Source organism: Hibiscus syriacus, unplaced genomic scaffold (assembly GCF_006381635.1).
Source record: "Hibiscus syriacus cultivar Baekdansim isolate YM2019G1 unplaced genomic scaffold, ASM638163v2 tig00110785_pilon, whole genome shotgun sequence".
Classification (NCBI taxonomy): domain Eukaryota; kingdom Viridiplantae; phylum Streptophyta; class Magnoliopsida; order Malvales; family Malvaceae; genus Hibiscus; species Hibiscus syriacus.
In genome coordinates this window covers 1,339,367-1,355,848 of record NW_024062862.1, presented here as the reverse complement: position 1 = coordinate 1,355,848, position 16,482 = coordinate 1,339,367, and the positions used below count along the sequence as shown (strand labels likewise).

At 37.1% G+C, this 16,482-nt stretch overlaps 2 protein-coding genes and 1 pseudogene across 2 annotated transcripts; all 3 read left to right on the top strand.

The window, feature by feature from the left end:
• The first annotated feature begins 665 nt into the window (after positions 1-665).
• Positions 666-4,360, top strand: LOC120140533. The gene is made up of 8 exons (XM_039155502.1): positions 666-722; positions 841-1,023; positions 1,130-1,227; positions 1,426-1,498; positions 1,591-1,651; positions 2,595-2,680; positions 2,759-2,848; positions 4,109-4,360. The coding sequence occupies exons 1-8, from the start codon at positions 666-668 to the stop codon at positions 4,169-4,171; spliced, it is 711 nt and encodes a 236-aa protein (XP_039011433.1). The 3' UTR covers positions 4,172-4,360.
• A 1,587-nt stretch (positions 4,361-5,947) lies between these two features.
• On the top strand, positions 5,948-9,557 carry LOC120140473 (elongation factor G-2, chloroplastic). The gene is made up of 4 exons (XM_039155460.1): positions 5,948-6,209; positions 6,908-8,322; positions 8,447-8,959; positions 9,271-9,557. Exons 1-4 carry the CDS (start codon positions 5,948-5,950, stop codon positions 9,436-9,438), a joined length of 2,358 nt encoding a protein of 785 aa, XP_039011391.1. The 3' UTR covers positions 9,439-9,557.
• An 822-nt stretch (positions 9,558-10,379) lies between these two features.
• Positions 10,380-13,681, top strand: LOC120140474 (annotated as a pseudogene).
• Positions 13,682-16,482: the final 2,801 nt, after the last annotated feature.

Below are 16,482 nucleotides of genomic sequence, written 5' to 3'. Positions count from 1 at the left end.
TTATGAAACATATTTAAACTGATAAAAATTCACTTAAATATTCTATGTTTTAATGCTTTGTTCTCATATGAAGGTTATCTGATAAGATTAGTTTTTTAAGTATTTTATTTATGTTTTCAAAAGAATACTTTTCACTATTTAAAAACCTCAACAAATGATGAATTTTTGTGTTTAATTTCATAAGTTTATAAAGAAGTTTGAAAAAACCTAGCTAATAAAATCATAGAGTGCGATAAATAAATTATTAGTGTCTAGAACAGTCGTAAAATATATTGAGAAAGACGATTTTTCAAATACGATTGAAAACAGATAAAAAAAAACACTTATTTTTAATGAAGAATATGATAAAATAAAATAAAAAATTATTTCTTTATTTCTACACGCCAACACAATCAACTTCCATGGCATATAAGTATTAATGGTTAATGATTACCTTAATTGAAATGTAGTTTAATAATCAATTTATAATAATTTAATAAATTTATCGATAAATTTAATAATAATTCAATAAATTTAATGACTAAAAGCATAGTTTAAACGCAGTTCATGACCTTGTTATACTTTCTTACCCGTTAACATATTTTAGAAAGCAATCATTCCAACGGATAAGAAGCCAACGAAAAACCAGTATCAGAGAAAAAGCTTGTATCAAACGACCGCTAACAATGGCCACTCTCTCAATCGGCATCGCCACCCCCGTTGCGACCTTCCGTTCGACAAAAGTAACACGAACCTGCTTCAATTTCGAAGTCTCCTGCGTCCAATGGGTAAATACTTACATAAGATTTTCGGGTTTTTTTTGTTACGGTTTGATAAAAAGTTGAAGCTTCGGATTGAAATCAATTCTTCTTCTTCTTCTTCTTTAATCCAAGGAAGGACCCGGAAGGTATTTTAGGAAGACCGCAGACAGGACACTTGGCTCGTCTCGAGTTCAGAAGGCGGCTTGAGAAAGACGCAGAGGCTCGAGAGGCATTTGAGCAACATTTAAGCCAAGAGAAGGAACGTCGCCGAACTCTTCGCGAAGTATAATAGTTGTGCTAAATGTTTTTTTATCACAATTTATTAAATTGGTTTTGTTTTGGGTGTTTTAATCTTCTTCTTCTTCTTCTGGTGGTGGTTTCATTATTAGTCCAGGGAAATACCCGATACTGCAGAGGAGTTGATTGAATACTTTCTTGACACTGAAGCTCAAGAGATCGAGTTTGAGATTGCAAGATTAAGGCATCGGTTAGTCCTTTAATTTTGTATGAAGAAGCTATAATAGTTGTGCTAAATTATTTGCCGTTTTGCTTCTTTGGGTATTGAAATGTGTTTCTAACACTTGAATTTCAATGAGAAGTTCAATGTATCTGATGAATTCCGGTTTCTGGACTTTAAATTTTCACTTTAACTTCATGACATTGATTTCCTTTGCAAATTTTGTAGATTGGATGAGGAATTTTTCTCCCACCTCAAATTTGAGATCGGGCAGATTAGATTTGCTGTTTCGAACACCGAGGTTTGTTAAAAAAAACAATCTTTTGCTAGTGATATTCATTTGTTTATCTAACATCAGAGAATTGGGAATTTAAAAGCTGATGAATTTCGCAGAATATGGAGGACAGATTGATTGAGCTGGAGGCATTACAGAAGGCCTTACAAGAAGGCACAGGTATATTTTTCGACCATACAATATAGAGAAAATAACTCAGTGACCGAAAATGCCTTATAATATACGATTTTGACTATTTTTTTTTTGATTTGCTAAAATGACCAACAAAATCGTAATGCGATCTCTAAATCGCAACGTGATCTCCAGTATCGCAAATCAGTTTCTAAATTCGCAACGCGATTTTCCAAATTCGCGTTGCGATTTTAGAAAATCGCAATGCGAATATGTAAATCGCAACGTCATTCTGACTATCGCAACGCGATAATACAAAATCGCAACTCGATAATACAAAATCGCAACGCGATAATCACGTGTCGAAGACCACGACCACGGGACGGCGGCGGCGGTGCGCGAGAGTCCCCCTTATTCTCTTCCACTCAACAAGGAAGTGGGAAATCCAAGCCTTAAATATCATTCCCAATAGTGTTTCCAATACTATGTGGGATTGAGCATTGCAAACACTTGGGAATCTTTTACACTATCGCAACACATTCTTTATTGTTTCAAACTAAGATCTTACAAATGGCTTGGGAATCTTTTACACTATTACAACACATTCTTTATTGTTTCAAACTCTACGTGAATTTGGAATAGTTTAAATGTAAACTTATTTTGAATTTTTCACTATCGCAATATTTTTTCACTATCGCAACAACACGTTTTTCAAACTCTCGCAACACATTTTAACTATCGCAACACATTTTTCAAAATCGCGTTGCGAATCTAGATATTCGCGTTGCGAATTTGGAAACTGAGTTGAAAAATTAGAGTTCGCGTTGCGATTTTGTTGGTCATTTTGTCAAATCCAAAAAAGTTGGTTAAAATCGTATATTATAAGACATTTTCGGTCACTGAGGTTATTTTCTCTACAATATATGGTTCAAGAGTTGTTGCTTTTTTTTTTTTTGGTTTTCACTAATGATACTCTGTCCTCTGACCACAGAAGCATATGATAAAATGCAAGCCGACCTTATAACTTCGAAGCAAAGCCTCATCAAGATTTTGACATCGAAAGATATGAACACAACTGTATGTGCCTGTCTACCATTGAGTCCCTTCTATATTTTCTAATTTTATGCAGGCCAGCTGAGTTTGAGTTTTTTGCAGTTGCTTGAGATGCTTGAACGCAATGAACTAAATAGATCCGTATTGACACTTCTTGATGAAAACATAGCAAGTGCAAGCAGGGGTAATCAGGTTAGCATTGCCCTCAACCTCAAGATTCTGTATTTACTTGCATGCATGCATAATCTGGTAAAACACACAAGGTTAGGTTGCTTGAAGAGTGCTACTTTCCAAGTCGAAATGATTCCTCTAGTTTTCGGTTCGTCTTCCAATATTTTGGCTTTCATGTGTTGCTTGTCCCATGATAATCATCCGTCTTAGCTCTCAATGATTTTGCTCAATCTCAACTGTCTATAAGACGATTTCCTTATCATTTTGGAACTTTATTGTTGTCATAATTGGCATGTTTTTACGATTATGATATTAGACATTGTGAATTAGAATAGAAAGAAGCTGATGTGGCTTTCGAATATTACTTTGATGGCTATAAAATTAATATCGGGTTCTGTTATATCGCCTCCGACAAAACCCTGTTAGGCTCTAAAGCCAGTCCAAAGGCATGCTAAGCCTGAAGTTCCAGCAAAGCATGAAGACGAACAAAGAGAACCCCTCCGCTCAGCCAAGACAGTCCGGCTCAATGCCTGACCTCCGATGAACAAATAGGACGTTTGGCCATGAGCTGATACGACAGGACGTATAATGACCCCAGCCAGCCTATATGAAGACCCTACTTAGAGCCATGTGGTACCAAGGGCACCAAATATATAAAGGTCTTCTCACCCTTATCAAGAGGACCAAGAGGGAAAAAACTTGGATCCGCTCTCTATCAATCTCCTTCTTCTCCCCGATGCTGACCATCGAACCTATATCCGGTCAAACTAAACTCCGACGTCCACCTTAATCTGCAGCTCTTCGTCTAAGTCAGAAAGGGTGAACTGCAACCAACACCAACCACCACCTTCCTCCAATGTTGTGACCTCTAGAGGTTCCATGTAGGTTAAATGTGTGCAAACACCATGCTTCCATGTCCATATTTTGAGCGATTGGCAACAAAATGATTTCATCTGGTTGTGGTAGAACCGTATTGCTTGCTATGATTGCCCATTATTTTCTCTCTCATTTTTCCCCCATTTTCATTTGTCACCCTTTAGCTTTCACAACAAAACATTCATGAAGTAACACTTTTTAAATATTTTTTTCCATTCTTATGCCATGTTAAATCCATTTGGCTCATGAATATTCAATGTGTTTCGGTCGATATCTTCTCTTAGAAACCATGAAAATTTTAACCAGGCTTCTCCTAAAACATATCTACATGATTACCATGCTAGAAAACTGCTTTGGATTCGACTGAACTCCCCATAACTTGTCATTTTTTTTCTTAATATGCAGAAAGAAGCAGTTGCTTTCATGGAAAAGGCTCGTTCGGCCATTCTCAAGTATCTGACGGTATAGTATACACTAAACATGTCTGAATGTTTGTTTTGGTCTTGGTGAGTTTGGTTTTAGCAGTTTTTGTACCAACATTTGGTTAAGGTATTTGTACTAAGATCAGGTCAGTAATTACATGTACAATTACAAAGACATGGTTCAGAGAATCAGAGTTACAATTTATACAACGATTTAGTTGTTTTCCGGACAAAAGCAAGAACAGTTAAAAGGAGATTGGAAACAACCTTTTGGATTCTGTTCTCCTCCAATGATTTCGTTATTTTCTTGATATATTATGATTAATCCTTTATAAATACATTTTTCATAATTTATAATTAAATCTTACATGAATAAATGATCAAAACTGTTATACTACCATTGACGCCCCTCCGAAAAAGTCGCCCCGGATGGATTGCTGAAGCCTGAAGGTGGAAGGACCATCGGGACACCAAAATCCGAGGGACTTTGGATTCTGACACTTTATGTGTCCAAATGATGATCTTGAGTCATCTTCTACGGTCTTTAAGTATCCTACCCCTAGTTGACATACAGTACAACATAGAGAACAATGATCTTAGAGGCCGTTTCTTGAGAGCAGGATACCGATGACGACGACAGATGACTTGAGATCATCATTTAACCTAGTGTTCTAGGTTGACTTCTTATCTATTCCTTTATCGGGTCATGTAGTAGTTGTCAATCTCATCTCATTAATTATTGACTGTTGAGGTCAGAAAGTGTCAAAACCGTAATCCGATTCCGGTATTCGAATGATCCTTACGAAACATTGTGAGACCACCTCAACGATCCATCCACGAAGCGCCTCTTCCGAAGGGACGCCATTGGTGATATAGCAAATATAAATATATTATAAATGAGTTATTATTTTAAACATTGACATTAAAAAAAATTCATAAAATATACATATTTGTATGTTATTTAAAATATTTAAATGATTTTAAATCCTATTTCATAACTCAAACACTAAATTATAAATTTAAACCCTAACATATACAGCTTTAAATTATAAATAAAACGCATTAATACTGTACATATAATCCACACATTTTAATAAAACAAAATCTAAAAGAAACTTACCTATCAATAAACATATGTGGAGGTTGTCAAAGTTTAAGCATCGACATAATTGTTTTTAGAATAATATATATATTCATGTGGTCTTTATATTATATAGTTATTAATAATTTAAAATTTAATGTTTCTATTAATTTTTAAGCATACAATCTCTGAAAGGCTGAGAGGAGTCCACTAGGGAACCCTGCTCCACCTTCCTGGTTTTTGCGGGTATATAATTTCGAGCATACGTGGCACCTTAACGGCCGTTGGTTTTCCACCTCACTATCAACTTGTTTTCGTCATGCGCAAACTACAAATTTCACTACTCAATTTTCACAATATTGATGTTTTGCTCATTAAAATTTAAAAAATATCAATTTAATTACTGAAATTTTGAATTACTCTATTTTTATTATTTGGGAGAAACAATAAGATAACTTAGTTGTTTTTATGATGACATGAAAACAACCTATTGGTCACATCAATATTTATCTTTTTCTTCTCACAAAGATTTAGTGAGAAGTATAGTGAAAAATATATAAATATACTTAAAGTTGAGTGATGAAATTTGTAATTTACCTTCAGTTATTATAGATACGGCAATCTTATCAAACACATCAGTGATAAATAGAACATCGTAAGTTATCGTTATCCCTAGCCTCACCCATAGAAGGAGAGAAACAGAGACGAACCGGGAACTCAAAATTTCATTAGACCAAGAAAATGGCGGCAGAGACAACGCTTAGAGTTTCGGGTTCGAGTTCAATAGTTTGTAATCTAAATGGGTCTCAAAGGAGGCCAATCCCTTTTTATTCTTCAACTCGTTTTCTGGGTTTTCGTCCTCGAGCGTCTTCTTCGTCTGATTCAGTCTCCTCTTCACTCTCTCAGTTCTTGGGAAGTGTGCGAATTGGCTCTAGACTTCCCATTGCACGTAACCAAAAGGGGAAGAAGATGAAATTCTCTGTCTCTGCTATGGCCGCTGATGGTAATCGTTTTCCATTTCCGCCTTTCTTGCTTTGGGTTACTTTTTAAGTTGTTTGGTTGTTTTTTTCCTGGAGTAATTCAGTGTACTGTTTATTTGGATTGTCATGCTTTGAATTTTTGAAGCTTGGGATTTTGTTCATTTCAGCTTTAATTTAGTTGTTTCATCGCTTGGCAATGGGGAATTTGGTATACTTGCTTGTGTAAGCTGAGGAAATTATTTGGGTAAACTATCTATTTAGTCATTGAACTGACCACCGAACAATTTTTTTTTACAAACTTTGGGACTAAACTAATAAAGTTTGTAAATTTAGAGGTTAATTTTGCCCAATTATGTAGAATATGACTAAATTGATTGACTGTGTAAATATGGTGTACTAAACTTTTCATTATCCCAATTAATAGTGATCGAAGTTGATTTGACGGCTGTGATCGATGTTGATTTAACGGTAAGTGACTTGATTGACAATAAAACCAAACATTATTGATGTAATTGACTAAACTTTTTGTTCGGTGGTCACAATAGGATCAGCCTTATAGTTTAGTGACTAAATAGATAGTTTACCCATCCGATGTCTGACAATTTTTCATCCGATATGCATTTTTGAATACTATTGTTTTCTATGTATTAGACTCGTGTATTGTGACGAATTTCTTGCTATTTTAGTGTTTAAGATGGATATAATTTTTATTGCTTCACAGAGTCGAAGCGTGCGGTACCGTTGAAGGATTATCGCAATATCGGAATTATGGCTCACATAGATGCGGGAAAGACGACGACAACTGAACGTGTTCTATACTACACTGGAAGGAACTATAAAATCGGTGAGGTACACGAGGGTACGGCTACAATGGACTGGATGGAACAAGAGCAGGAAAGAGGTATCACCATAACATCGGCTGCAACTACCACGTTTTGGAAAAATCACCGGATTAATATTATCGATACCCCTGGCCATGTTGACTTTACACTCGAAGTGGAGCGAGCTCTCAGGGTTTTAGATGGAGCTATATGCCTGTTTGATAGTGTTGCAGGCGTTGAACCACAATCTGAAACTGTATGGAGGCAGGCTGATAAGTACGGGGTACCCAGAATTTGCTTTGTCAATAAGATGGATCGGCTAGGAGCAAACTTTTTCCGGACACGAGACATGATAGTTACAAATTTGGGTGCTAAACCACTCGTGATTCAACTACCAGTTGGTGCAGAAGATAATTTTCAAGGTGTAATTGATCTTGTAAAGATGAAAGCTATACTTTGGTCCGGGGAAGAATTGGGTGCAAAGTTTGAGTATGCTGATATTCCGGCTGATCTTCAGGAGTTAGCTGAAGAGTACCGGGCGCAAATGATAGAAACTATTGTTGAATTAGATGATCAAGCTATGGAGAGCTATCTTGAAGGAGTTGAGCCTGATGAGGAAACCATTAAGAAATTAATTAGGAAAGGCACGATCGGAATCAGTTTTGTTCCTGTATTGTGCGGTTCAGCTTTTAAAAATAAGGGTGTTCAGCCGCTACTCGATGCTGTTATGGATTACTTGCCATCACCTGTTGAGTTGCCGCCGATGAAGGGGACTGATCCTGAGAACCCTGAAGTGACAATTGAAAGGAAAGCAAGTGATGATGAACCATTTTCTGGACTAGCTTTCAAAATCATGACCGATCCATTTGTGGGATCCCTTACATTTGTCAGGGTGTATTCGGGAAAGCTTAGCGCAGGATCTTATGCTCTGAACGCGAACAAAGGAAAGAAAGAGAGAATCGGTAGATTGTTGGAAATGCACGCGAACAGTAGGGAGGATGTTAAGGTTGCTTTGGCCGGTGATATTGTTGCTCTTGCAGGTCTAAAGGATACCATTACAGGAGAAACACTCAGCGACCCTGACCATCCCGTCGTCCTTGAGCGGATGGACTTCCCCGATCCTGTGATTAAGGTTGCTATTGAACCCAAGACTAAAGCTGATGTCGATAAAATGGCTAATGGTTTGATCAAGCTTGCTCAAGAAGACCCTTCTTTCCACTTCTCACGAGATGAAGAGATCAACCAGACTGTAATTGAAGGAATGGGAGAATTGCATCTCGAGATCATCGTTGATCGTCTGAAGAGAGAATTCAAGGTTTGTAGCAACATCTAATTCTGGTCAACTGTGTGTGTGTGTGTGCGCTTTTAATAGCTTTACTGATGCATAAACATTAAATACTTCTAATTCTCATTTTATTTTGATTGCTTGGTGCATATAGGTAGAAGCTAATGTCGGTGCACCACAAGTTAATTACCGGGAAAGCATTTCCAAAGTTTCAGAAGTTAAGTATGTGCACAAGAAACAGTCAGGTGGACAAGGGCAGTTTGCTGATATCACTGTTCGTTTTGAGCCGATGGAGGCAGGTAGCGGTTACGAGTTCAAAAGTGAAATCAAAGGTGGAGCGGTGCCAAAAGAATATATTCCCGGAGTGATGAAAGGGCTGGAGGAGTGCATGTGTAACGGTGTCCTTGCAGGCTTTCCTGTCGTCGATGTACGTGCTGTACTAGTAGATGGTTCTTACCACGATGTTGATTCAAGTGTCTTGGCATTTCAACTGGCGGCCAGGGGAGCCTTCCGAGAGGGGGTTAGAAAGGCTGGCCCTAGGATGCTCGAACCTATAATGAAAGTCGAGGTTGTTACACCCGAAGAACACTTGGGTGATGTGATCGGCGATCTCAACTCTAGGAGAGGCCAGATTAACAGCTTTGGTGATAAGCCTGGTGGACTCAAGGTAACATCAGATAACTCCACCCTTGTTTTGCTTTGAAAATTTGTTATTTTTAACAAATGCCTCGAAAAAGTCGATTGAATACTTCCACAGCACTAGTCGAAATCTCAGATATTTCATCGGATCATTCATAGAAAGCATCCATTACACTAATTTATTACTGAACCATGAGCAAAGTATGCAGTGTTGTGTTCTCTTATGTTTTTACCAAACGATATGTTTCCGCTAGCAGCGCTTTCTGATTCGAGATGGCGAAATATGTTTTTCCTTGTAATCTTATCCTGTTGATGCATTTGGCACCGGATTGATTGCAGGTGGTGGATGCCCTTGTTCCTCTAGCCGAAATGTTCCAATATGTCAGCACTCTCCGAGGAATGACAAAAGGTCGTGCATCCTACACAATGCAATTGGCCAAGTTTGATGTTGTCCCTCAACATATCCAGAACGAGCTTGCTTCAAAACAGCAAGAAGTTGCTGCTTGATGTTGTTAATTATTTTCTTGGCATCCAAACACTATTTTTTGTTCATAATATGAAGTGCAACATTACTCTTATTTTTCCCCTTTCAATTATAAATTTCATGTATTAGTTTTGGAGATAAATGTAACAAGACTCTGAAATAGAAAATGCAAGATAAATCAGAATTTGCAAAGGAAAATTCTAATTTATATCTTAATATCTTATTGGCCAAGTTTGATGTTGTCCCTCAACATATCCAGAACGAGCTTGCTTCAAAACAGCAAGAAGTTGCTGCTTGATGTTTGTTAATTATTTTCTTGGCATCCAAACACTATTTTTTTGTTCATAATATGAAGGCAACATTACTCTTATTTTTCCCCTTTCAATTATAAATGATAGTTTTGGAGATAAATGTAACAAGACTCTGAAATAGAAAATGCAAGATAAATCAGAATTTGCAAAGGAAAATTCTAATTTATATCTTAATATCTTACATGTTAAGAAAATAAATGGTATAATTCTAAATTTTATTATCTTGATGACATCTTTTTTACCCTTGAACTTTTAAAAAAAAAGCATTTTAGTTCCCTTTTTTTTCATTATCTGAACTTTCTATGTTGTTTTGATCTGACGGTTGAATTTGCTGTCAGATTGAAGGATTGATCAATATAATATTAATATTTTAAGATTCATATTTTGAAGATTCAATTAGAACATAATTTAAAACTTAAGGACCAATTTAAACATTGAATGACTGTTTAGGGACTGCTATATACAATTGACCCGTGAAATTCGTTCTTATGTTCGGTTAGATAATTCGAAAAATTATTAATCACCTAACCAAACACCCCTTAAATCCAGGTAGACTACTCGAAAAGCCGAGCTGAAGAAGCTTCGAGAACCACCAGAAGTCCCTGGTCTGCTTTGCTTCCTTTTCTATAAAAATTACATTAATTTCTAATTTTTTCCTAAATTACACTAAACCACAAAAAATAACAATCGTCTTCCCCAAAGCAAAGTTCGAAGGTAACAGGTTGCTCTGCCATGGCCGACGAAGCCGAAGCCAAAGCCAAAGGCAACGCTGCCTTCTCCTCCGGTGATTTCAACGCCGCAATCAAACACTTCACAGAAGCTATAAACCTTGCTCCGACCAACCACGTCCTGTACTCAAATCGATCCGCCGCTTACGCTTCTCTTCATCAATACGATGCCGCATTATCCGACGCCAAAAAAGACCGTCGAACTTAAACCCGAATGGTCCAAAGGTTACAGCAGGGTCGGGACGGCTCATCTCGGTTTGCACCAATATCAAGACGCGATATCGGCGTATAAAAAAGGTCTCGAGATTGATCCTAATAATGAAGCTCTGAAGTATGGATTGGCTGATGCTCAGTCGGCTTCACGATCTAGGGCGGCTCCGCCACCCAGTCCATTCGGCGATGCTTTTCAGGGGCCGGAGATGTGGGCGAAGTTGACTGCCGATCCGACGACTAGGCTTTATTTACAGCAACCGGATTTTGTTAAGGCGATGCAGGATATTCAGAAAAACCCTAGCAAATTGAATGAGTATTTGAAGGATCAGAGGGTTATGCAAGCTTTTGGAGTTTTATTGAATGTTAAGTTTAAGGCGCATGGTGCTGGCGACGAGATGGATATTCCAGAGGCGGATTCACCTCCAACTCCACAGCCTTCAAATCCGACTAAAGAGGAGGTAAAGCAGCCTGAGCCTGAGACGGTACCTGAACCGATGGAAATTTCGGAAGAGGAGAAGGAGAAAGCTTTAAAGGAGAAGGAGGCTGGGAATGCTGCATATAAGAAGAAGGATTTCGAGACGGCTATTCAGCATTACACCACAGCAATGGAGCTTGATGATGGGGATATTTCGTACATCACCAATCGGGCTGCTGTTTATTTGGAAATGGGCAAGGTATGGTCATCTATATTTGTTTGTTTAGAACTGAGGAATTGTACTTCATTAAGTGTAGGTGCTTTTATGATACTAATAAAGTTTAGAATCTGTTGGTTGATTATATACTTTTATAAAAAAAAAATCTTTCAGCTTTGAACATTGAAATTTAGGTGGCCTAAATTAGTGATCTTCATGATAATTTCATATAGAATAAAGTAATTTAATAGACGTTCATTTAGAATGATACTGTTGGGCTTGTTCTGCTCTAATATGGAGATAGATCCTTGTTTTTACAAGCATCTAAATAAGGCTGGACTTAGGAATTTACAATTTTTTTTGCCAGAATAGAAGTACATTTTGAATATAATCTTTTAGTGATCAATGATTTACATTGCAATTGAGTCGCCTATCATACATAAATAGAAGGCTGTAAGGTTTCATTGTTACTAATTGCTAGAGTATGAGTTTATGATGGAATGATTCTGAGTGCTCTGCCTTGCGTATGCTTAATTATGTATCTATTAATGATGTTATATCTGAATTTCACCCCGAACCCGATTCTGAACACAAACACTTTCTTTTATTCTTGTTGTTTCCTTAAAAAGGAAATGGAAGTCTTTAGTTGATTTTACCCTTCCTTTTCTTCTATGTTACATATATCTGAAGGTGTGATAGTTTTTAGTTTGGATAGATATGAACAACTTGTCATTATTATATTTTTGTTTCCTATTTTTATTGGCCAGGTAAGAGAAATTTCTTCACAATTTTTATGTTGGCATTGTGATGTAATTTGCTCTGTGCTAAAAAAAGATCATGCTTTTGGGTTGTAGTTCTTAATTGATTATATATACATCTAACTTCACTTCCTTTGTCTTGCTTACTATCTTTGTTGAGCACAGTATGAGGATTGCATTAAAGATTGTGACAAGGCTGTCGAAAGAGGTAGAGAGCTCAGAGCAGACTATAAAATGATAGCAAGAGCTTTGACTAGGAAGGGGAATGCTTTGGCGAAGATGGCAAAATGCTCGAAAGATTATGAACAGGTGGTAGAGACTTTCCAGAAAGCTCTTACAGAGCATCGCAATCCAGACACTTTGAAGAAACTAAATGATGCAGAAAAAGCAAAGAAGGATTTGGAACAACAAGAGTACTTTGATCCCAAGCTAGCGGACGAGGAGCGTGAGAAAGGTATTCTTCATCAGTTTCTGTTTATTTCTTGCTGGCAACTTCATGGTTCTTTAAATTTCTTTCCTTGTAAATTTCAATTCCCAGCACTATGGTAGTCCAACTCCCATATACTGTTCATTTACTGACTCCAGAAATATATTTGTAGGGAATGAATTTTTCAAGCAGCAGAAGTATCCAGAGGCTGTGAAGCATTATACAGAGTCATTGAGAAGAAACCCCAAAGATCCAAGGGTAAGAAGTCTAATTCCTTTTCTTGTGAGTTGTGGTGACTATTGGCTAAGATACACAAAAAATAGGAATATTTTTTGACAACTAAAATTCATTTTGCATGTCAGGCATACAGCAACAGAGCTGCATGCTACACAAAATTGGGAGCAATGCCTGAGGGACTGAAAGATGCTGAGAAGTGCATTGAGATCGATCCAACCTTTTCTAAGGGTTACACAAGAAAGGGAGCTATCCAGTTCTTCATGAAGGAGTATGACAAAGCTTTAGAAACATACCAGGAAGGGTTGAAACACGATCCCAATAACCAGGAACTGCTCGATGGTGTTCGAAGGTATGTAGTTCTCTCTTTTCGATCTTTTGGTTTTATGTTCCTATATCAGCATACCTTCTACAATCACTTGGTTCTCTCAATTGTTTTGCAGATGTGTGGAACAGATTAACAAAGCTAGTCGAGGTGATTTCACCCCTGAAGAGTTGAAGGAAAGACAGGTGAGGATTGTGGAAATTCCTTTGTTCCTGTTTTTCATTTGGATTCAAACGAGCAGTCTAGGATGCCAATATAAATTTAAATTAATGCGATATTTTTGCAGGCCAAGGCAATGCAAGATCCTGAAATTCAAAACATTCTATCGGATCCTGTCATGAGACAGGTAAGTACTTGTAATGTGAGCATATCTGAATATTTTGCTGGTTGGTTTACTGAGAGAAAAAATGGGGGATTTGGGCAGGTTTTGATTGATTTACAGGAGAATCCAAAGGCAGCACAAGAACACATGAAGAATCCTATGGTGATGAACAAGATCCAAAAGCTGGTGACCGCTGGAATTGTCCAAATGAGATGAAAATGTGGATGGGATTAATTAAGTGCATTTTCCCTTCACCATTGCAGTAAATTTGTGCGTGTTTTCATTTCAGTAAGCTTGTATCGGCTGCTGTGGGTTGGATTAAATTTGGATAAACTATAAATTTCATCATTTGACTGTTAACGAGGTGATGACATGGATTATTCCTTTACTGTGTCAACCTCCTGTTCTAGCTTCCACATCTGCACTCAACTCATGTCCTTCAAAACCATTCATCATTTTCTCTAAAAAAGACGGAAGAAACCAAGCCCTTGACTTCGCCTGCACAATGCAACAAAGAAACTCAGATCAAACTTTGTTTTTATGTTCGAGAGGGGAATTATGTAGATCTTAATTATGTTTTTTTTGGATAATCAAATTTTATTACCCAAGAGCAGTTAACTGCTACAAAATAATAGAGTAAGATATACAAAAAAAACCCAAAACAAAAAGGCAATCAAGCCATCAAACTATACCCCATTGGTTACAAAGAGTAATATTAACATAGTCTAATCTACTAATATTTCTTTCCCTTAGATGAAGACCAACCAATTCCTTAATAGCATTGAACATTTCTTCAACAGTAGAAGAATAACTTTGGAAAAAGCCTCTTGTTTCTTTCCTTCCATATAGTGTAAATTAAGACATTTGAAGAAACTTTCATAATGGTAGTTAGTAGGGATTTACCCTTCCAAAACGCAGCAGCCCATCCTAAGAGTGCATCCCAAGAAGGAAGTCTAAACCGTAATCCATTGAGAGAAAAAATAGCAGACCATAGAGAGGAAGCAACTGTGCACTCGAAGAATAAGTGGTCTCTAGTTTCCATTGCAGCAGCACAAAAAATACAATGGATGTCATTAACAATCCCCATTTTATGAAGCCTTTCTTTCGTAAGAAGACGGTCAAGAAATGCCATCCAGGCTATAAGGCTATGCTTAGGAATGAGAAGAGGGAACCAAAGTAAAGAGTGTCATAGAACTTTAGGATTTTTAACCCTAATCTCATTTCAGATATTACTAACTTTCGAAGTATGAGAAGACAAAATAGATGAGGCTTCAGTCCTCAATTTGAGGATCTGTTTTAAGCTCCAGCTCATAGTTGGTTTAACATCAATAGTTCAGAACTCATTAGTATTGAACATGTAACTCCTTAACCAAGCCACCCACAACGAACCTTCACCATACATAATTTTTTTATGAGAATCATCTTGCAAGCTTTGTTCCATGATTTCATGTCCTTTATGCCTAGGCCACCCTCTGATTTAGGTTGACAAACTTTTTGCCAACTCACTCTAGCACCAGCAGCTGACTTATCAGACCCTTTCCAAAAGAATCTTGAACATAACTGCTCTATCTTTTTAATGACAGAGTAAGGCAAGAAAAGCTGTCTACACCAAAAATTAGAGATACTAAATAAGACTGTTTGAACAAGTTCCAATCTACCAGCATAACTTAAAGTCTTCCCTGACCAAAGATTCAACCGAGCTTTAATGTTGTCAATAAGGGCAAAGCAATCTTTTTTCTAAAATTTTCCTTGTGACCAAAGGAATGCCCAAATATCTAATAGGCAGACTGCCTAATTTAAAACCAGTAATCATTTTCAATTCCTCAAGAGTAGAATGAGAAATGCCTGCAGAAAACAGATCACATTTGGAAGCATTTAATTTAAGGTCAGACATCTCATAAAAAGAATCAAGGACAGAAATGACCCCAATGACAGAATCTACAGTGCCTTTGCAGAAGATTAAAAGATCATCAGCAAATGAAAGATGAGTAAGACCAATACGTTTGCATTTGGGATGATAACCAATCAAACCTTTAGTGGTAACCAAGTTCAAGAGTTTTGAAAGAACATTAATAAAGAGGACAAAAAGGAAATGAGATAATGGATCCTCTTGTCTAACCCCCCTTGCGCCTTTAAAATAACCAATAAGACTCCCATTAAGGAAATAGAGAAGCTTGCAGTAGAATAGCAAGTTTCAATCCATGAGATGAAGAGAGAAGGGAAACCATAGCCTTTAAAACAACAGAGATGAAATCCCAGCTAAGAGAGTCGAAAGTTTTGTGGAGGTCAAGTTTCAAAGAGAAACGAGGAGAAATATTCTTCTTGTTATATCCTCTAACTAATTCCTGGGCCAGAAGAGTATTATCAACAATAGATCTGCGCTTGATAAATGCAGATTGGTTAAGAGTAATAAGGTCAGGGAGAAGTCTGGTCATTCTATTAACCAAGATTTTAGAAATGGGTTTGTACACAACCGAGCAACAAGAGATAGGTCTAAAGTCTTTGACCTTACTAGGATTAGGAATTTTGGGAATTAATGCTATTGTGGTAGCATGAAAAGCTGGAAATAAGAACGATTCCCTAGAAAAATAATTAATGGCAGCAGAGGCATCTTCTCCAATAATAGGCCAAGCTTTTTAAAAAAAGAGAGGGGTGTACCCATTTGGGCCAGGAGCTTTGTCGTTACCTTGACAGAAGAACCCTTGTTTAATTTCATCATGAGAAATGTCTTTGATAAGATCAGACGAGATATCAGCAGGCAGAGAAGATTGAAGAAGGTCTTTGAGAATATTATGATAAGAGAAATTAACCAAAGGATCAGGAGTTCTAAAAGAATTTTTGAAGAAATTGATCACCTCAGTTGACATGGCCTCAAAAGTTTACAGTCTATTCCCTTGATCATCAATAAGAAGCCTAATGGTATGCCTTTTATTTTTCAGGGCAACAACAGAATGGAAAAATTTGTTACATTTATCACCTTCTTGAATCCACTGAACTTTAGTTTTTTGCTTTAAGAACATAGCTTCAACATCTTCAAGAGACTTTATATCCTTTTGCAAGGGAATCTCCAGATCATAACCAGTTTCACCCTTGAGGGTTTTGAGTTGTTGCTGTTCC